General features: G+C 42.2%; 2 protein-coding genes and 1 long non-coding RNA gene across 4 annotated transcripts in view; 2 read left to right on the top strand and 1 right to left on the bottom strand.

Annotated features, from left to right (window-relative positions):
- IL17RD (interleukin 17 receptor D) overlaps positions 1–5,710 on the top strand; it is a 58,530-nt gene extending 52,820 nt beyond the window's left edge. Inside the window, exon 13 of the mRNA XM_082209611.1 lies at positions 440–5,710. Coding sequence (XP_082065737.1) covers positions 440–555 — 116 coding nt within the window. The 3' untranslated portion in view covers positions 556–5,710. The remainder of the gene's footprint in view (positions 1–439) is intronic.
- On the bottom strand, positions 1,903–8,179 carry LOC309525454. The gene is made up of 2 exons (XR_014216301.1): positions 7,423–8,179; positions 1,903–2,346 (listed from the first exon to the last, which is right to left on the bottom strand). It is a non-coding gene; the product is annotated as an uncharacterized lncRNA (long non-coding RNA).
- A 5,290-nt stretch (positions 8,180–13,469) lies between these two features.
- The window catches only part of ARHGEF3 (Rho guanine nucleotide exchange factor 3), a 104,463-nt gene continuing 100,124 nt past the window's right edge, over positions 13,470–17,808 (top strand). For both annotated transcript variants that reach the window (XM_082209887.1, XM_082209886.1), the window contains exon 1: positions 13,470–13,660. In XM_082209887.1, the coding sequence (XP_082066013.1) occupies positions 13,623–13,660 (38 nt within the window). In that variant the 5' untranslated portion in view covers positions 13,470–13,622. The remainder of the gene's footprint in view (positions 13,661–17,808) is intronic.

Below are 17,808 nucleotides of genomic sequence, written 5' to 3'. Positions count from 1 at the left end.
GCTACTTCTCCTTTTGTCTTACTTTATTTATCCCTCCGAAGCTCAGACCCCATCACTCCATTTTTACATATTATCCTGAACTTCCTCCTTTCCTCTCCTCTGCAACCCCTTCTGCAGAGTCTCAGAAGGACCTTCCAGAACAGATTCTGAGGATGTGTGGGGAGAAAAAGGGGAAGTCTTGTTTTGTGAATGGAAATCCACATGTACAGAGGTGGATACAGCATTCAAAATAGAAAAAGCCATTAGGATCCTTCCCACAGGGCAGTTGGTGGTAGATCACAGTGCAGGAGAAAGAAGGAACAGGGAAACTCTGGTTTTTCCTGCCTCCCTTTCTTTTCCTGGAATTGTTTTGGGACTAAGAGCTTGTTTGCATGTTGTATTTTGAAATGAAGTTGAAACTAATTGGATAACTGGACATTTCCTACATTTTTCCTTGTAGGAGAAGAAGAACCTCCTTTGCTTGCTGCCACCAAATCCTTAGTGCCTGGAATATGTAAAGCAGAACTTCACTGCCATATCCGCACTGAGGAACTGCAGCCGATCGCACCTTTATAACACACTGCAAGATTGTTACGCATTGCCACTTTATCATCGACAGCCTCTGTGTATGCATTAATCTCTGCGTTATCACAGCCACTTGACTTACTTGAAGGAAAATACACTTTCCTAGCAGATTATCTGTTGCTCCCCAGGAGAGTTTATGGCCAGTATATTTTTATACATAGTTCTTTAAAAAAAATAATAATAAAGTATTTTCTGCTTTGATACTGTAACAGCTAAGATTTTTTTTTATTAAAAAAACTTCTTCCTAGAACCAGACTCATGATCAAGTTATATATACAGAAACTGAACATGTCTACTTTCTGAAATATGTATTTTGAAGTACAAAATGAGTTGCCAGTAATGTCTGGCACTCTGATAATTCAGTGCATTATCTTATATATGCTTCTGGCTCTTAAATACTAAAGTACTGTCTACAATAATAAGTCTGCAGCAGGAATTGGGGGATGGAAGGGCAGAATTCAGTGTTAAAATGCCAAAGACTAGTTCTATAAAGGATAGATTTTATTAAAAAAAAAGAAAGAAATCTCTCATTTTTTTCGTTCATGTTTATCTGCCCCATTGTGTTTTGGTAGAAAATTAAAACATGTCACATTTTTTGTGTCTTATGTTAACCTGTGGACATATTTATGTTAATCTTTATTTTGCCATTTCAGTTTGAGAATAGTTTACATTTAAACTCAATTATGTTTACTAGTTCTCTTCAGACTTTCATTTTAGGATTAATTATTTGTTGTTTAGGGAAAATTGAATCTCTGCAAATGTTCTTAGTTGAACCTGTAAACACTAAAATGCTATGTATAGTCCAGTAAAACCATTAGGCTTTGAGGAAGGGGGAAACTATAAGCAATTGTTATAAAGCCGAACCTTTGCTTTATATGACTGACAAAGTGTCCTTAACATCATACTAAAAATCTCAGAAAATCTTAATGATAAGATAATAATGAAGTTATGACCTCCATTTTACACTGGTGCCATGGATTTGTTACATATATAATTGTTCATGCATATATACATTATTTCCCCCATTTGTCTGATATTTTTAAAAGACACAAATGTATTAAGCATATACATTTTTAAAAACAAGTTGTATGTGCAGCAGCAGCACAACAACACAAAATACAAGTGCATAACAGTCAAATGTATGGAAAAAATCTGGATTTACATGCAAATTTAATATTCAGAGTCTTTGGAATCATTAAGCAAAGTCCATTGAGAGACAGCTTTTGCAAATTGTATTAAATGTATTGATCACAATTGCCCTAAAACTGTTTTAGTCTAAGGTGGGTTAGTGTTTAATTGCAATAACTACATCAAATTTAGTAAGAAACTCTGTTGATGTTATTCTGAAATGAAAACTTTATTGAATGGTTTAAACATGAGAGGATATTTTGCTGAAGAATCACTGCCGTAAATAATGGTATTTCTGCCCAAGGTAACTATGCTAATTTTTTTAAAAAAACTTTGCACTGCCTGCCATGGTTGATATTCTATTGCCTGCTCCTTTCTATTTGTGTGCTGACCAGCTGGAAAGCTAGCCTGTGTATCCTGATTACTTGAAAGTTCATACAGCAGTTGCCCCATAATACCGTACTTTTCGTTCCACAGCAATCAAGGCACTTCTGTCTGGCAGCTTTCCCTTAATTTCAAAGTAAAATGTGTTCAGTGATTTTTAAAATTTTAAAGACAAGTGGCAAACTTGGCAAAATAGGATAGCAAAACACATAATAAAAATTTTGAATAGAAGGTCCAACTAGATGATGCAGCAGCTAGAACATTGGGTGCCTGCGAACAGATACAAAGAGGGTGCTTTCTTCTCAACAATTAGTGTTGCCTCTGCACATGCTGTTCCTCTCAAAATACTCCCCCACCAGTCCCCCCCCCCCAGTTGGCTCCAAGATCAGAAGCAAACTCCACTTGGAGAGAGGGGAGTGTGAATTGGGGAAAGGGTTCAGAAAATACCATATCTAGTTAAGTAGAGAACTCCTCCCCCCCTCATGTTGTTAGACTACAACAGCCCCAGCTAGGATGGCCAATTATCAGGGATGAATGGAATTGTAGTTCAGCAACAAGTTACTAACACTTACCCTAAATTAATTGTTTGAATTCTTCAGATTTTCAATTCAGTCACAGATTTGGCAGTTTTCCTTTACAGATGTCAAGTTTTCAGACACTTGAAGGATAAATATTTTCAATTTGATGTGGTTGGCTTGTGTATTTTCAGGTGGTAAAATTTTTTTATGTGCTTGTAAGCCTGAAAGAGCAAGAAGTAAATGCCTAAGCATTGCCTATAACTGCTTTGATCTTTCTCCAGACTTCAGAGTTCTCTTCTGCTGTTTTGTTTGTTCTAAATCATTTTTCCCAGAACCAGCAGTGTGAAAAAGGTGATATCGCAGCCAGCTTGCCATTCCTCTTTTATACAGTTCTTTTATTCTGACACAGGTGATTGATTAACAACCACCAATTATTTCCCTGTATCCCAAAGTAGATAACTTCTTACCTAGGGACAAAGAACAGCCATAAAAATAGGTAGAGCATCTATATGGTGGGAAAGAAATTGCAACAGTGGTACTATAGATAACCAGCGAACTCTTCCTACAAGTTCGTATGTCAAGGCATGATAGTATACTTTATTTTTTTATAGTACTTTTAGGGGGTGGGTGCTTAACTCTTTTGCAGCCAACTACTTTTCCATTGTAACCCACACCCAGCCTTTTTCTCTCTCCCATGGAGCCTTGAGATCAGTGTTTGTGGAGGGAAGCATGTGGGGATTTAATGACTCTTTTCTCCAAGCTTCTCTTTTCCAAAATAAAATCTCTCCCAACAACTGCTTTTGTGCATTTGCATCTAGCATCAGTGGCCAGAAAAGTAGCCCTCCTGTTAGAAAGTTGTTTTGAATAGAAATGGGTCTCATCAGTAGGTAAACCATCCCACTCCCTCATGCTATAGGATAGGAAGTTGCCTGCCTTTTGCCATGGGAAGTAAACAAAAACTAAATAGCAACTTATTTTAGGTTTGCCATATTTCAAACAGTGAAAGAAAATGGAGTTTTTGGACTATTTTTAAGGGAAATTGCCAAAAATGACAATGCGAACATGGCTTGCCATACGTCCGGATTTTCCCGGACAGCTTTGAGATTTCTGCCTGGACACTGCTTCCGGCTCCAGTATTCTGGATATGTCTGGGAAATTCCGGACGTATGACAACCCTAACTTATTTTCTCTGCTGATTGAAAACAGCAGTAGGACTGAAAAAAAGAAAAGGTTTGCAAGACTGTGGAGCAAACACATTTGAGACGAAGGCTAATTGCCTTTAATGTAATGTATGTGCATACTAGACATAACTTCAGTGCAAAATGGTGCATTCTCTATTCTGTTTTGGATGGTGGCTGTCAGGGCAGTTACCCACAGGTAGCAAAGAGCAAACTCGGGGGCAAAGCAAATCAGTTCAAGGATTTATTTTCTTCCCATCCTCTTTCTCCATATGCTTTGGCTTTCCCATGGGAAGAAGTTTCTCTGACTTTAGTGGGATGTACTTTTGCTTGTTGATTCTTCTAAGTAAGTCGTTCCACTCTGGCTAACTTCTCACTTACTAATTTGTGTTTTTTTTAAAAAAAACAACAAACCACAATCCCAGCAAGCAAAAGACAGTCCATGAAAAGCCCAAGATTATTTCCCCAAGAGATGAAGTTCTCCTACAAAATATTTATCCATGCCTTTAGTTGAGATTTGCCCTTTTACTCGTAATTATTCATCTCAAAACTGAAATTGTACCCAAGGAAATTTGACTGGTGAACTTTTGACAAAGAACAAATTTACTTGGAATTAATCTTGTGCAAGGTTCATTAAAACTTGTGGCCCTTTGTAAATTCTAATTCCAATGAGACTTGCACTAGAGGAACTCGTGGTGGATTATGCCAAAAGTTGACTACTCGGCACAGAAAACAAAAGAGCTGGTCCACCCCACACACTAAACCATGACTTATCACAGTGTGTGTGTGAACTTCAGGCTTGCACATACACACCCTTTTCCATTGTTGGAAGGGGGAGTTTTGAAGCTTTGACTCCTGCTTTTAGTTTGTCATGTTCTCAGGACCAACAGACTACAGTTAACATTGATCTATGGTTATTTTTTAAAAGGCTTTCAGAAGCAGCAGTTTGGAGTTGGCTTTTAAGTACAGTTGTACCGCAGCTCCCAAATGCCTTGGGAGTTGAATGTTTTGGCTCCTGAATGATTGAAACCCGGAAGTGAGTGTTCCGGTTTTCAAACATTCTTTTGGAAGCTGAACGTTCTTTTGGGAGCTTCCTGCAGCCAATCAGAAACCACGCTTTGGTTTCCGAACGTTTTGGTAGTCAAACAGATTTCCGAAACGGATTCTCTTCAACTTCCGAGATATGACTGTATAGCAGAGTTAATGTTAACTACAGTTTGTTGGTCCAGACAATATAACAAACTATAACTAACTAAAAGCAGAAAGAGCACTTCCAAACTTCTCATGGCTCTCTGAGACAAGAACATAGGAGTTAGAAGTGCACAAGTCCAAGGCTAGCTCATGCGTATTCCAGGTTGTGCAGATGTGACCATTGGGTATGAGTCAGGCACTTTTAAGTTCAAGAGGAACATGTTAAACATGTGCTTTAATGTTTACACTGAAATCAGTGGGAACTTAAATGTGTTTAACTTTTGTTTGGATTGTGCTACTTGTGTATTCAGGACTTAAATATATAATAGAGAATCTTACATAATTCTGTTATCCTACTCCAACCCAGTAAGGTTTGCAACAAAAACTCTAGTATGCCAAAAATGTTAATGTACATTTTAGGGGATAGGTTACTATTTTTTGTTGTGTTGTTGCTACAGACTGAAGTTTGTCAAATGGTAACATAATCCCTTATGTGTTCTGGGTTTTGTTTTTAGATTACACAGATGCAGAGTTACAATAATTGTTAATGTTTATAATTCTTCTTTTGTGTGTAAATTGACAACTGCAAGATGTATCTACATGTGTCAACACTTCAGTAAATGTAGCAGTTTTCATGTTTATGTACATGAATATAAGCTCTTGACGGTAGCTGATATTTGGATAAATTTAGTTTTTATGTTGCCATATTTTAGAGATTAACACCAGAATAAAATGTCATAAAGTTCATCCTGTGTTTCTTGCATTTTTAAATTAGATTTTATATGCATGTGCATTTTTTAACTATTTGATCCTTTTTTTAGCATTACAACAGGGTTTATGTTGCATACTGTTGTATCTCCTTGAAATGACATAAATAAAATACATTCTGTTGAAAAACATTATTTCCTTGGCACTTGTGCAAATGAAACTAGTGCAAGTAAAATGGGAGAAAATGTTGAAGAGCTTAATAAATGCTCTCTGTATTTAAGCTAATAATTACTAAGGCAAGCCCAATTCAAGCTTTGTTCCAAGTGGGTGACAAACATACTACAGCAAACAAGGTGATAAGTCATTTTTCATAATTTATCTATTTTCTTACATTTCTGTCCAACCTTTCTCACACTATGGAATCCAAGGTGGTATACGTGTGGTTTGCAGGCAGTCATCCTTCCAGGCACTGACCAGAACCAGATCTGCTTAGCTTCAGCAAGGTGGTGACTTCATGAGCTTTCAGACTGTATACCCTGGGACCTTGGCAAAACTTCACTTAGTAGACTATTTATGACTTGTAATATGTCTGCTTACTGGCACACTGCAGGCATGTGTGTTTTATGCACAATTAAAGGTGCTGGGTTTTGACATGCAAAGCCCATACACCAAGCCAAAACTCAACAACCAGTGGCAGATCTGGTCTCGGCAACCTGGTTGCTGCTGAACGGAGAGGCAAAACAAATAGCAAGTTGTTCAAGTGGAGAATCCTGTCTGATGGTTTGCTTGCACCTCAGCTGAGAAAAATCAACTAGAAGGAGGGGGTGACAAGTAACAACTTATAGGGGGAACTGCAAGAAAGATCAGACCAGATCTTACTTCAGCCATGAACTCCTTTTGCAGGAGGCATTTGAAACTGAGATTGCCAGGGGAGGGTTGATGTAAACGGCAGTGGGGGTTGCATTTGGCAAGGGTTCTGGGATGAAGCAGCAGGAAATGGGGAGAACTGTATGTGTGCTGGCTGGGAGGCTGCACACAAAGACCAGGAGGGTGACTTAGGCTTCTGGACAAATTAATGGAGGAAAAGCCCATCGTGGAGGTAAAGCTTATCAGCGACTACTAGCCACAATGGCCTTGTTCTGCCTCTGCGATTGGAAGCAGTAATGCTTTTGACTACCAGTTGCTGGACTTTCCACTCGTGATCATCTCCTTGTGGGCTTCCCATAAGTATCTGGTTGGCCACTGTGAGAACAGGATGAAGCAACAGCCTTCTCTTATGTTATTATATTTGAAAGTATCTAATATGCTACACAACAAAATCTGTCAACTCACTCATGAAAATGTGTTATTGTACGTTATCAATCTCTCTCCCCCTTCCATCCTGATTCAACTGGGTTGCTTGTTGCTAACAGTCTACATCAGGGATAGCCAACATGGTGACCTCCAGATATTATTGAACTACAGCTCCCTTCATTCCCAGCCAGCATGATGACTCATAAAGGATCATGGGAGTTGCAGGCAAACAACACATTGGTTGCCCATGGTGTACAGAATGACTTGCTGCAGTATGACTTTAACCTGGATAAAACTCTTTATTTATTTGATTCACCATAGATCGTTTTTAAGGATCTACCTTTTTGTAAAGCAAATAATTAGATGTCAGGGAGTAAGGAGAGAGGCATGCAAAGTACCTGTTAGAAAGAGTTTAGGCTGTCTCCTGGGCAATGTGAATAACAAGCTGCTTCACATACCTTTCTTTGCGCCAAAAGCTCCATTTTCCAGATGTCCAAAATCCCAGTTTGTATTTTTTACTATCCGACAGTGAATCAGAATGAAGTTAATGTAAAGTCTACTACATCCCGAAAAGTTTGAGACAACCATTATGATGGCACATCAGTCAAAGCATGAATAAACTAAACTATTAGGGGTTTGATTTACTCTTATTATTAACAATGAGGTTCGGTCTATCCACTTGGGGGCTGGAATGGTGGCTGGCTGTTTATTTCTTTGTTCTCATATAGATGTTGCAAGCCAGCTTCTCTTTGGTGTTGGAAAGCAATACTGAATGTGGTCTTTGAGCTGCTCTTCAGGTTTCTTTCATTTTTATTTTCATGCACACTTTCATTTTCACCAAGCCTTCTGAACAAACTAAGTGGAGCTGCTTTTTGGTGTCTGTGACTAACAGGGTGTGTGTTTTAAATCCAGTCTCGGGTCTGCTCCAGTGTCCTGGCCTCCTTCCACCCTGGGCTGAAAACTGTGTGTATTGGAGTGAGCCAGGTCTCTCCCTCCCACATGTATTATAGTCCTATACTTTGAAAGCCTACAGTGCAAAATGGAAGTATGTTGGAGTTAGGATGGAAAACAGGGCAAGAGAAAAGTATTGGGATGGATATTTGTTAATGAATTAAAATTAGAACTAAAACTGGACAGACCTTGGGTATCCTCTGCCTTGCATTGCTTTCTGATTAAGTAACCTGACTGGCCATGCCCAGGGGCCCACCATTCCACTTAGATTAGTGTTCCCCAACCTTGGGCCTCCAGCTGTTTTTGGACTACAATTCCCATCATCCTTGACCACTGGTCTTGCTAGCGAGGGATGATGGGAGTTGTAGTCCAAAAACAGCTGGAGGCCCAAGGTTGGGGAACACTGACTTAGATAATAAACACACGGACACAAATATTTTGAGTTAATGGGCTATATGGGATGCGGGTGGCGCTGTGGGTTACAACACAGAGCCTAGGGCTTGCCATTGGCGGTTCAAATCCCCGCGACGGGGTGAGCTCCCGTTGCTCGGTCCCAACTCCTGCCCACCTAGCAGTTCAAAAGCACGTCAAAGTGTAAGTAGATAAACAGTTACCACTCCAGCAGGAAGGTAAACGGCATTTCCGTGCGCTGCTCTGGTTCACCAGAAGCGACTTAGTTGTGCTGGCTACAAGACCCGGAAGCTGTACGCTGGCTCCCTCAGCCAGTAAAGCTAGATGAGTGCCGCAATCACAGAGTCATCCGTGACTGGACCTAATGGTCAGGGGTCCCTTTACCTAATGGGATAAATACCGTAAGTCCACAGCTTTATTGGTTACAGATGTGAGCGGTTTGGATTAGACATTCGTTGAAACCAATTATATCCTGACTCCTGCATGCCTGCAGGAAGTCTCTTATAGGTCAACTGCAGGAAGTCTCTTAAGGGTCAACCACCGATAGGGGGAGCCGTATGATATAAGTAAATTAAGAGCATCCCCCAGGGTCCCCGATGGGGTTGTGGCATGGCCCTGGCCCACATCCAGGCTTCAGACAGGATCCACACCCCCAGATCCCTTTATTGGGATACCCTTAACGAGGAGAGGCAGTTGGAGGCAATAACCTCCCTTTTCATGAACCAGGCTTACCCAATGCCTAACTGCCTGCAGCGGTCATGCCCCCTGGATCACCTGATTGGTCAGCCAGAGGGCGTGACACAGCTTAGAGTCTCAATGATGCACAGAACGGTCACGGATGCCCGCCTACAACTCCACCCCCCTGGGAAGGGGAGTGGTCTTCCCACCATGTTGCTCAGTATAGTTGCCTCCCATCTTTTGACTTAGAAAACTGCTACCCTGTTCAGAGCAAGCTGACAATGCTTTTAGCAGCCAAGTGACTTGAGATATGTCTGTCTACAGGGGCAGGGTTGGAATCTGTATGCAAAGCAGATATTCTCCTACAGAGCAATGGGATTTACTTCAAAGTTAATATTGTTATAGATGGGGGGGTCGCCCTAAACCCTAGGAATGAATAATGCTAGGATTTTGATTAATTGGGATATGGATTAAAACATAAACTGCAGAGTTGTGCTAGACAGGGAATTCCTGGGTTGGCTTGTGCCAGCAAACCAACCAGGCTGAGCCAGAGAAACAATAGAGGGCCATTAACTTCTTCCCCCAGGTGTGAACAGAGACTGGGGATTTGGGAGGTTGCCAGGGTAACTGGTCTGGGGGAAGGCAAGGGGTTTCTGAGAGGAAGAAAGGAGAGGAGCTAGGATCCATCTTTGAGGGAGGCAGACTGAAGGTTGCCTGCACTGCCGCTTCTGGAAATGTATAAGCCGTAAGATCTGGACTCCCTTCATGCAGACTGAAGGTGTAAATAGGTGAATAAACCATATTTCTTAAAGCATGACAGTCTCTGCCATGCCTTCTATTCTCCAAAGGGACACAGACCCTGTGTGTGTGCCTGGGACCCCATGGGCTCTTGCCACCACTTGGCAGAGAAAGGGACAGGCACCCAGCTTTTGTAACAATATATTTAGGATTGCACTGTTGAGAACCTGTGAATGTTCCAGTAAAACCACATTAGTCATGAAAGAAGGAAGCCGGCTGCTTGTTATTATAGTCTTTGCAAACATGCCAAGGTGTTGCAGGAGGAGTTGGTTTAAAAGGAAGCCACAGTGTGTATTTAGGGTAACACTTGTATACTGCACAGTAATTAGGGATGGAGATGAAGCAAGTGTTGAACTGAAACCATAAAGAATGAACTGTCTATTGTATTCACAATACATTTCTGAATGTTGCATTGCACTTGTGGCTGTGTGAAGAAATGTTTACTTAATAAATTAGGTATTATTTCTATCCTAATTCTCTGCATGGTACATAATGGTGGCTTATAAACATATATTTTAAATAGGAGCAACAATAATAACTACCACAGACCTCTATCTTCCTAGTTAACCTTAAAACTCTCTTCAGTCCTCCAGGGATTCTTTTAGGATTGTCCATTCAGCATAACTTCCAAAAATATAGCTCTTGATCTTTTCCTAGATCTCCCCCTTACTGCTTAACTTGTGATTATGGGCAATCACCAAAGCAGTTATTGAGGGATTTCAGTCATTTACTTTTTAACTTCTAAACCCAGACTTTTCCATTTAAAAACCTTTCCGAGTATTTTTTAGACCCTGGGCACTACTGGTTTTATGCTGCTTTATTCTGAGGATAATGATATTTTAGCTGGTGTTTTCATTTTAGGTTATATTTCTAATTTGTACCCTGCCCAGAGAATTTATTGTTAAGGAGCAAGATAAAACTGCTGAATAAATAAATATGTAGCTTTAAGGATAGAACACTTTGGAAATAAAGACTAAGTCAGTATAGTGTGACAGCTAAGGCTGCAGTAATAACTCTCACTGAATTTAGCAAGAGTCTGAGTAAAGTTAGGGCAAGTCAGCAAAGTATTAGTTTGACGATTCTTATTGTGGTCTAACTCAAGCCACTGTTATCTCTGCACTATGAGGGTGATGGCATTAGCCTACCTTAAAGCAGACTAGCTCTGTCAAATTACATGTTTATCCTACCTGTCTTCCACAGTCTTCAAAGGCTAAGACTCCCAGGCAATTCCCCATCTGATCAGACTTACACTTACTAGCTTTAGCAAGGTTGCACCATCACACATATCCAGACCATGCCTTGCTTTAAGGATTATGGAGAAATATGAATATATTTAAATTACCTTAAGACCTATACAAATGCTAAGTGTTTTATATAAACCTTTCAGGGACAGTAATTGTTGATGTCTTTGCTTTCAACTAAAAATGGGGTAAACATACTACATATTAGTTTTTGATTAGTTTTTTTTTTTAAATGTAAGGCAGATTTATAGCCCAATCATATTGTGAGGGCTTTCTCAGTTGCCATGCCTAGATTATGGAACATATTGTCCCAAGGTTAGCTCTCTCCTGCTCTGTATCTCATTGTTTACTAAAAACCTTTGAATTCCAGCAGGCTTTGTTGTGTGTGGCAGAAAATTCGCTTTTTAGGAAAAAAATTAATGTTTGATGTTTTATTCTGTTTAATATTCTGTTGGGAGCCCCCCAGAGTGGCTGGGGAAACCCACCCAGATGGGTGGGGTATAAATAAATTATTATTATTATTATTATTATTATTACTTTCTATGCTTGGTTTTAACTGCTGAGCCAGAATCCTTGGTTGTTTCAAACTGTTGTTTTTATTAAATTGTAACTTTAAACATTGTAAGCCACCCTAGGCGTTGCTTTTGCATCAGTTAAATAAAAGTTTACCTGGAAGTCTTACTGCATTCAGTGAATCTATAAGGAAAGAATTATGGGACGAGGCTGCTTGTTCCAGCAACCAGCAGAAAAAAAGTTGACCAGATGGTTCAATGTGGAAAATTCAGCCAATTCTATTTAACCTACTTGCTCTTGTTTCCTGGTTTATAATTCCCAGCTTTCAAAATTTGCTTGCCTAACCTTCTTATTTCCTGAAGCTTTATTTCCTTACAGAAGCTGCACTGTCAGCATTCTAATGCTAACAACTTCATCCTGAACAATTGAAATGTTCACAAACCTTCCATGACATCGCTGCAGTTTAGCCAATGGGTGGAGTAGTGGTGAGGCAGAGAGCTCATGGCTGACACACTTTGAAAAGCTTTTCATTATGCAGATAAGTGCATGCAAGTCAATTTATTTGACGCAGCACATGCAGCCACCACTTGAAAGTACAAAGAAAGGCATGAAATATGCAACGAGGCAAAACTATTAACCATTTAGCCAGTGGCGTAGCGTGGGGGGTGCAGGGGGGCCGGCCGCAACATCTGGGGGGGCGCACACTCGCACTCGCAGCTCTCTGCCCCTACCTGGCTCACTCACTCTCACGGGTTAGGGGGCGCAAATTACTTGCCTTGCCCCGGGTGCTGGCAACCCACGCTACGCCACTGCATTTAGCTTTGTAAATATAGTAGAATAATTCGTAGCAAGTGTGTGGTGGTGTCAACAGGGCTGAGCCTTTTAAACTTCCTGCTGCTTCTGTCTTTCAAGTTTGGGCATGTTTGAATCAGATCTCCCTTTCAAAGGTAGGTTGGCACATTGCACTTTCTCCAGTCGTGTAGTTTTGCCCTTAACAGTGCATCTCTGTGGGAGGAAAGGAGCGTACTTTTCATACTGACCCGCTTTTTCAGCTGCTTTCTGAAATACAGCTTGGAGAAACCCCTGCTTTCGTGAGCATTGCTCTCACTTGCTTCCATAACCTCTGCTCCAGCCTTACTCAAAACCACGGAACTTTTAAGAAAAGCAGAGGTTAGAAACACACCAAAAGACCTCAGCTTCAGGCCACATTTCCCCCTGGCACTGATAAATAAGACGGCGACCCCCCCCCCGCCCGATTTTGAGACGAGGCAGAAGGGCTCCGGGAAGCTCAAGGCGCGACTTCCGTGTTCGCGGGAACCGTCCCCCTTTTCCAGAAACCCAACTCCGACACGGAGGGATATTACCGTTACCCTCACGAGGAACTCTTCCCGAGAGGGAAAAACCTTTTCGGTTGACCGAACCGACGCAATGCTGAGGCCAAAAGAGAGCGGAATAGAGGCCCCCAACAACAGCGGCCGGGGGGCAAAGCGCTCCCCGTCACGTCTGAACGCTCTAACCCCGTCACGTCTGAACGCTCTAACCACGTCTGAACGCTCTAACCCGCGCTGGCTCGGGGCCCCGACTCGCGGTTAGCGCGCTTAAGAGGCGTGAGGCGAAGAAGCGAGCGTTTCTGCTCGTGGCCGCCGTCGCGGCTGTTTCAAAACTGAGGCGGGTGCTGCGCGCCAGGAGCCGAGCCAAGGGGGCGGGGCCTCGTGTGTGAACTGAGGGAGCCGCGGCGGCGGCGGCGGGTGAAGTTAGCAGATTTATTTTCATTTCCCCCCTTCTCTCTCTATTTTTGCGGCCGCCCTGTCAGGAGTCCCCCTAACCCCCGGCTCCGCGCGGCTGCCTGACAGGGGGCTGGAAGCCGCTCCTGCCGCCGCCTCGCTTTCCCATTAGCAGCTCCCGCCCACCAGCCCACCGGGCCGGGGCCTGACGGACCGACTGGCAGACCCGCTTCTCCTTTCTTTCCGGGCTGGTGGGGAAGCGGCGCCCCTCGCGCGGCCCCGCGCCTCAGTTGCCAGGTCGGTCTGCCGGCAGCTCCCGCCTCCCCTCCTCCAGAGCTTCCCATGCAGGGCGCTGACGAAGAGGAGCCGCCAAGCGCCAGGTAAGGGACGTGCAGCGGCGCCTGCCAGAAGCAACAGGCTGTGCGGGGTCGGGGAGACGGTTCCTTCGCAGAAGTTTATTGGAACCGAGAGAGAGAGAGCAGAGCTTTGGGCTTCGAGAGTGGGGCGGGGACGCCGCCTGTCAAGTGGGGAAAAAAAAGGATCAGGGTTTTTTGTTGTTTTTGCTCAGCTTGAGCTGAGGGAACTTCTCTGGCACTGGAAAGACCAAAACAAAAGCAGCAACCCGCCCAGAGCGTTTCCAGAAGCGGCCACCCCCCCCCCCCAGGCGACGTCGTGTTCTCGGAAACCCCCAATCATGTGCCGAGGACGGAAGGTTTAAAAGATTCACCCTGGCAAGGGGAGCTCCTGCTCCCCCCCCCCAACCCCTCTAGCTTTTTTATTGTGAATGCAGAAAACGCCCGTTATGGGCTGAAGAGAGGGAGGCTATATAGTATTTGGCGATAGCCAAATGGTTTGGCTAAGTGACAGAGCTGGGCATCTTCCTGCTTGGAGATTGCGGGGGGTGGGTGGGTTTACCTCCATCAGGAATTGCTCCGCGTGCCGGCAAATTCCTGACGAGTTATCCCCATTAGTCACCAGCTGTAGGATGATAAGAAGCGTCCTCCCCCCCCTTTTCCTTCTGATAAAAGTAGTCTGTTGTCCGCGAAGGCTCTCGCAGTAAATCAGATGAGTTTATTTTTAACAGGCGCTCCTGCAGGTTTGCCTAGTTTACCCTCTCGTCTGCTCCTTGATGAGTTATAGAAGTGTAGAGTTGGAAGGGACCCCTGAGGGTCATCTAGTCCAGCCCTCTGCAACGCAGGAATCTCAACTGTCACACATGAGAGATGGCCATCCAGCCTCTGTTTGAAAATCTCCAAGGAGAGTCCACCACCTCTTGCTATTTTACTATTTTGCACTGACTGGCTAAGCATGTCAGATTAAAAAAAAAAAAAAGAACTTCAGTAATGGCACAGCTGAATGCTTAGTACAGGAATGGGGGAAAATAGGGGCTGGTTGACATGAAGAATGTCTTCATGTGATCCAGTTCCATGATCATTATGACAGCATGATTATGACAGACCGAGAGACATGTTGACATGTTGATAGGCTACGTTGTGGTATAGGTATAGAGCTTCATGTCAACCATTGTGGTTCCCAGAACAAGTAACAAGGCTTCAGATTTGCATGTACTTGGTCATGCAACATCACAGCTGCGGAATGCATAGTGTGAAGTAGCCGTTAGAGAAGAGACGGGGAATCTGTTGGACTGCAACTCCCATCATCCATGACCTTTGGCCATACTGGCTAGGACTGATGGGAACTGAAGTCTAACAGCATCTGAAGGGGGGGAGGTTCCCCATCCCTGCATTAGTAGCAGTCTTAAAGTAATATATCTTTTATGTTAGTGGTTTTTAAAATTAAATGGTGTAAAATTTCAGCGCAAGAATTCTATGATTCTGTGAAATTCTCTTTAAAAATAAGATCCAAATTGGCTTGCTATCTGACTTTCAAAAGAACTTACTTAATTAAGCATTTTTCTTAACCTGCCTTAGAAATATTTGAAAAGTGACAGTAAAGTACATTTCACACTTCCTAAAGACTCAATTGATTTATGGTACCTTGTCTTATATCGGAAGAATAGAAATTGGACCTTCAGATGGTGAAATCAAGCGGACTGTTCCTGCAAGTTAGTTTGTATTGGCATGCACTTTCACTTGAAAGCAGATTGAAAGTTTACATCGATACTTAAATGATACAGCTCTGTCATCTTTTTTAAGATGACACAAGATGTAGTGACTTATGGTAGGTGTGGCAGACATATACTTGCAATATTTTGTTGATGAGCATCTTATTATCTAATAAAGTGGATCTGTAGTGACATGTCTTGGTTCAAGACTTCTAAACTGAACTGCCAGGTCTTGAATACTGAAATAATATGTTTCAATATTCCTATCTGTTGTTGCTAATATATGCAAATATTAAAGGGAGGGTCTAAATCTTGAGTGCAGTGAGACTCTGGGACAGCACATACACTAAAATAGTTGAACTTCTACTATATCCAGACCTCCCCTGTTTTAATCAGGACTGCAAAGTTTAAGCCCTCAACAGCCATAATCACTAGGAAAATAACCTCCCCTTCAACATTTACCTTAGAAAAAAGCTGCTATTGGTACCATTGAAAATCACCCCAGTGCTTAGTATTAATCTTGCTGAGAAACACTGATGATTCTGCACACTCCACATTTAATTTAATGTGCAGTTAGGTCCAGAGAAACAAAGTACTAACATTCTCAAGTACATGCTGAGAAATACAGAAATGCAAAACATGTTTTTAAGAAAACCTAAAGAGGGGAAGAAAATAGCCCAATGAGGACTGAACATGCTTAGTGACCTTCAGGAGCCCTTTAAATCTTACAGTATCCTGGTGTAGGAAGTGGTTCCCTGGCTGCCTGGCACCCTGAACATGGGTGTTTCTGTTGAGGTGAGGAGGATATATTGAAACAATTTGTTGCAGGACTCACTTGGGAGAACATAGTAGGAGCTTCATAATGGTGACCTGAAGTGTCTAGCTGCTTCTTTTATTATAGCTTAGAAACCAGTATGCCTAGAAGAAATGCATGCCAGGTAAAAAACAAAACAAAAAAAACTAAAAGGTTTTATGACACCTTCAAGAATAGCAGGTTTATGGTAGCATAAGGTTTCATGGAACAGAGCCAGCCTCAGATGCCTAAAGTGTTCCCCTCAATTGACAGGCATCACCAGTTATTGTTGTTGTGAATACCAGCTGACTTTATCCTTAAGATTGGCAGAATGGGGCATTGCTTGTAATCCTTATGAGGATTTGTTGTGATGAGGGGACTTGCAGAAGACCTCTGTAGTGGGGCCTCAGTTCTTGAACCGTCTCACTCTGGAGTTCCATCTTTTCCCTTTGCTGTAGGGATTCTAAAAACATCAACTAAAGATGTTTCTCTTTACCCAGGCTTTTCCCACCTTACATGGTAATAACTGTGTTTTTAATTACTGTTACCTTATGAATATTTTGATTTTGTGTTTGTAATGCTGTAATCATGTTGCTAATCCTTTGTTTGTGTATTGCCCTGGGCTCTGGTCAAAGAACAGTGATTCATAAATACAATTAATAATAATAATAATAATAATAATAATAATAATAATAATGGTGAACACAGTCTTATATACTTCTTCAGGTTTGCACAAAAATGTCACACAGGTGATGCCTATTGCATTTCCTGTCCTTTTGGCAGCACTTTTATGGTTAGCACTTTGTGTAAATGATTGAACTGGATTCTAGTCCAGAAACGCTTATGCCACAGTAAGGGAGAAATCCAAAACCAAGATCTGCCGGGATGAGTGGAGTTTGGAATAGGTGGATCTCTGGTTGTCGCTCATCAGCTGGACACCTCAGCTTAGCTGGACACCTCAACTCCACCATCCTGGCTCACCTGAAGCTGACTGAGCCAAGGCCAGGATAGGTCCTGAAGAAGTGGTGTTCTGGGGCCTTGGCAGGGTTGGGACAGGGCATAGGAACACTTACCCCTATTCCAAACTCAATTCAGCAACCCAGCAGAATTTACACTGGCAGAAAGGGTGGTGTAAGTCAAACTCTGTTTTAAACACTTGTTTTCCCTCTGTCAGGCTTAGATCATTTTAAAATAATGATTTATTAAATTGATATCCTGCCATTATTCACAAAGTATCCCAGCTGCTAAATAGGGATAAATTGCACTAATATAATTCACCCCAGGGTAATTTACACTGGCTTCTTATAGTCTGGATTGCTTTGTTCATCTGTTAGTTTTTAATGTGCTATAATACATCACCAGATTTTATATAAAAGTAGAGGATTTAATAGGACTCTGGCACCACCTGGTTGCTTCCAAAAGCCCTAGGTTTAGGTGCAGTCTTGGCAAGAGGATTGATGTCTTGACTATCTAAACTGATAGCTGGTGTCTTGCTTCAACTTTATTCTTCTTTTGAATGCATTTGTACAATTGTGCATGACAGACCCAAGTGTGGTGGGTTGTTGTGAGCTATGAATACCCAGTAAGCTTCTACTACAGAGTCTCATTACCCTATTCTGCAAGCATTTATCTATATCATATCATCACAGATAGTCCTTTGACTCTTTGGG

The sequence above is a fragment of the Podarcis vaucheri genome (genome assembly GCF_965113315.1).
Source record: "Podarcis vaucheri genome assembly, chromosome: 2".
Taxonomy (NCBI): domain Eukaryota; kingdom Metazoa; phylum Chordata; class Lepidosauria; order Squamata; family Lacertidae; genus Podarcis; species Podarcis vaucheri.
Note: the sequence above shows the minus strand (reverse complement) of the source record. Positions and strands in the feature narration are given on the sequence as shown.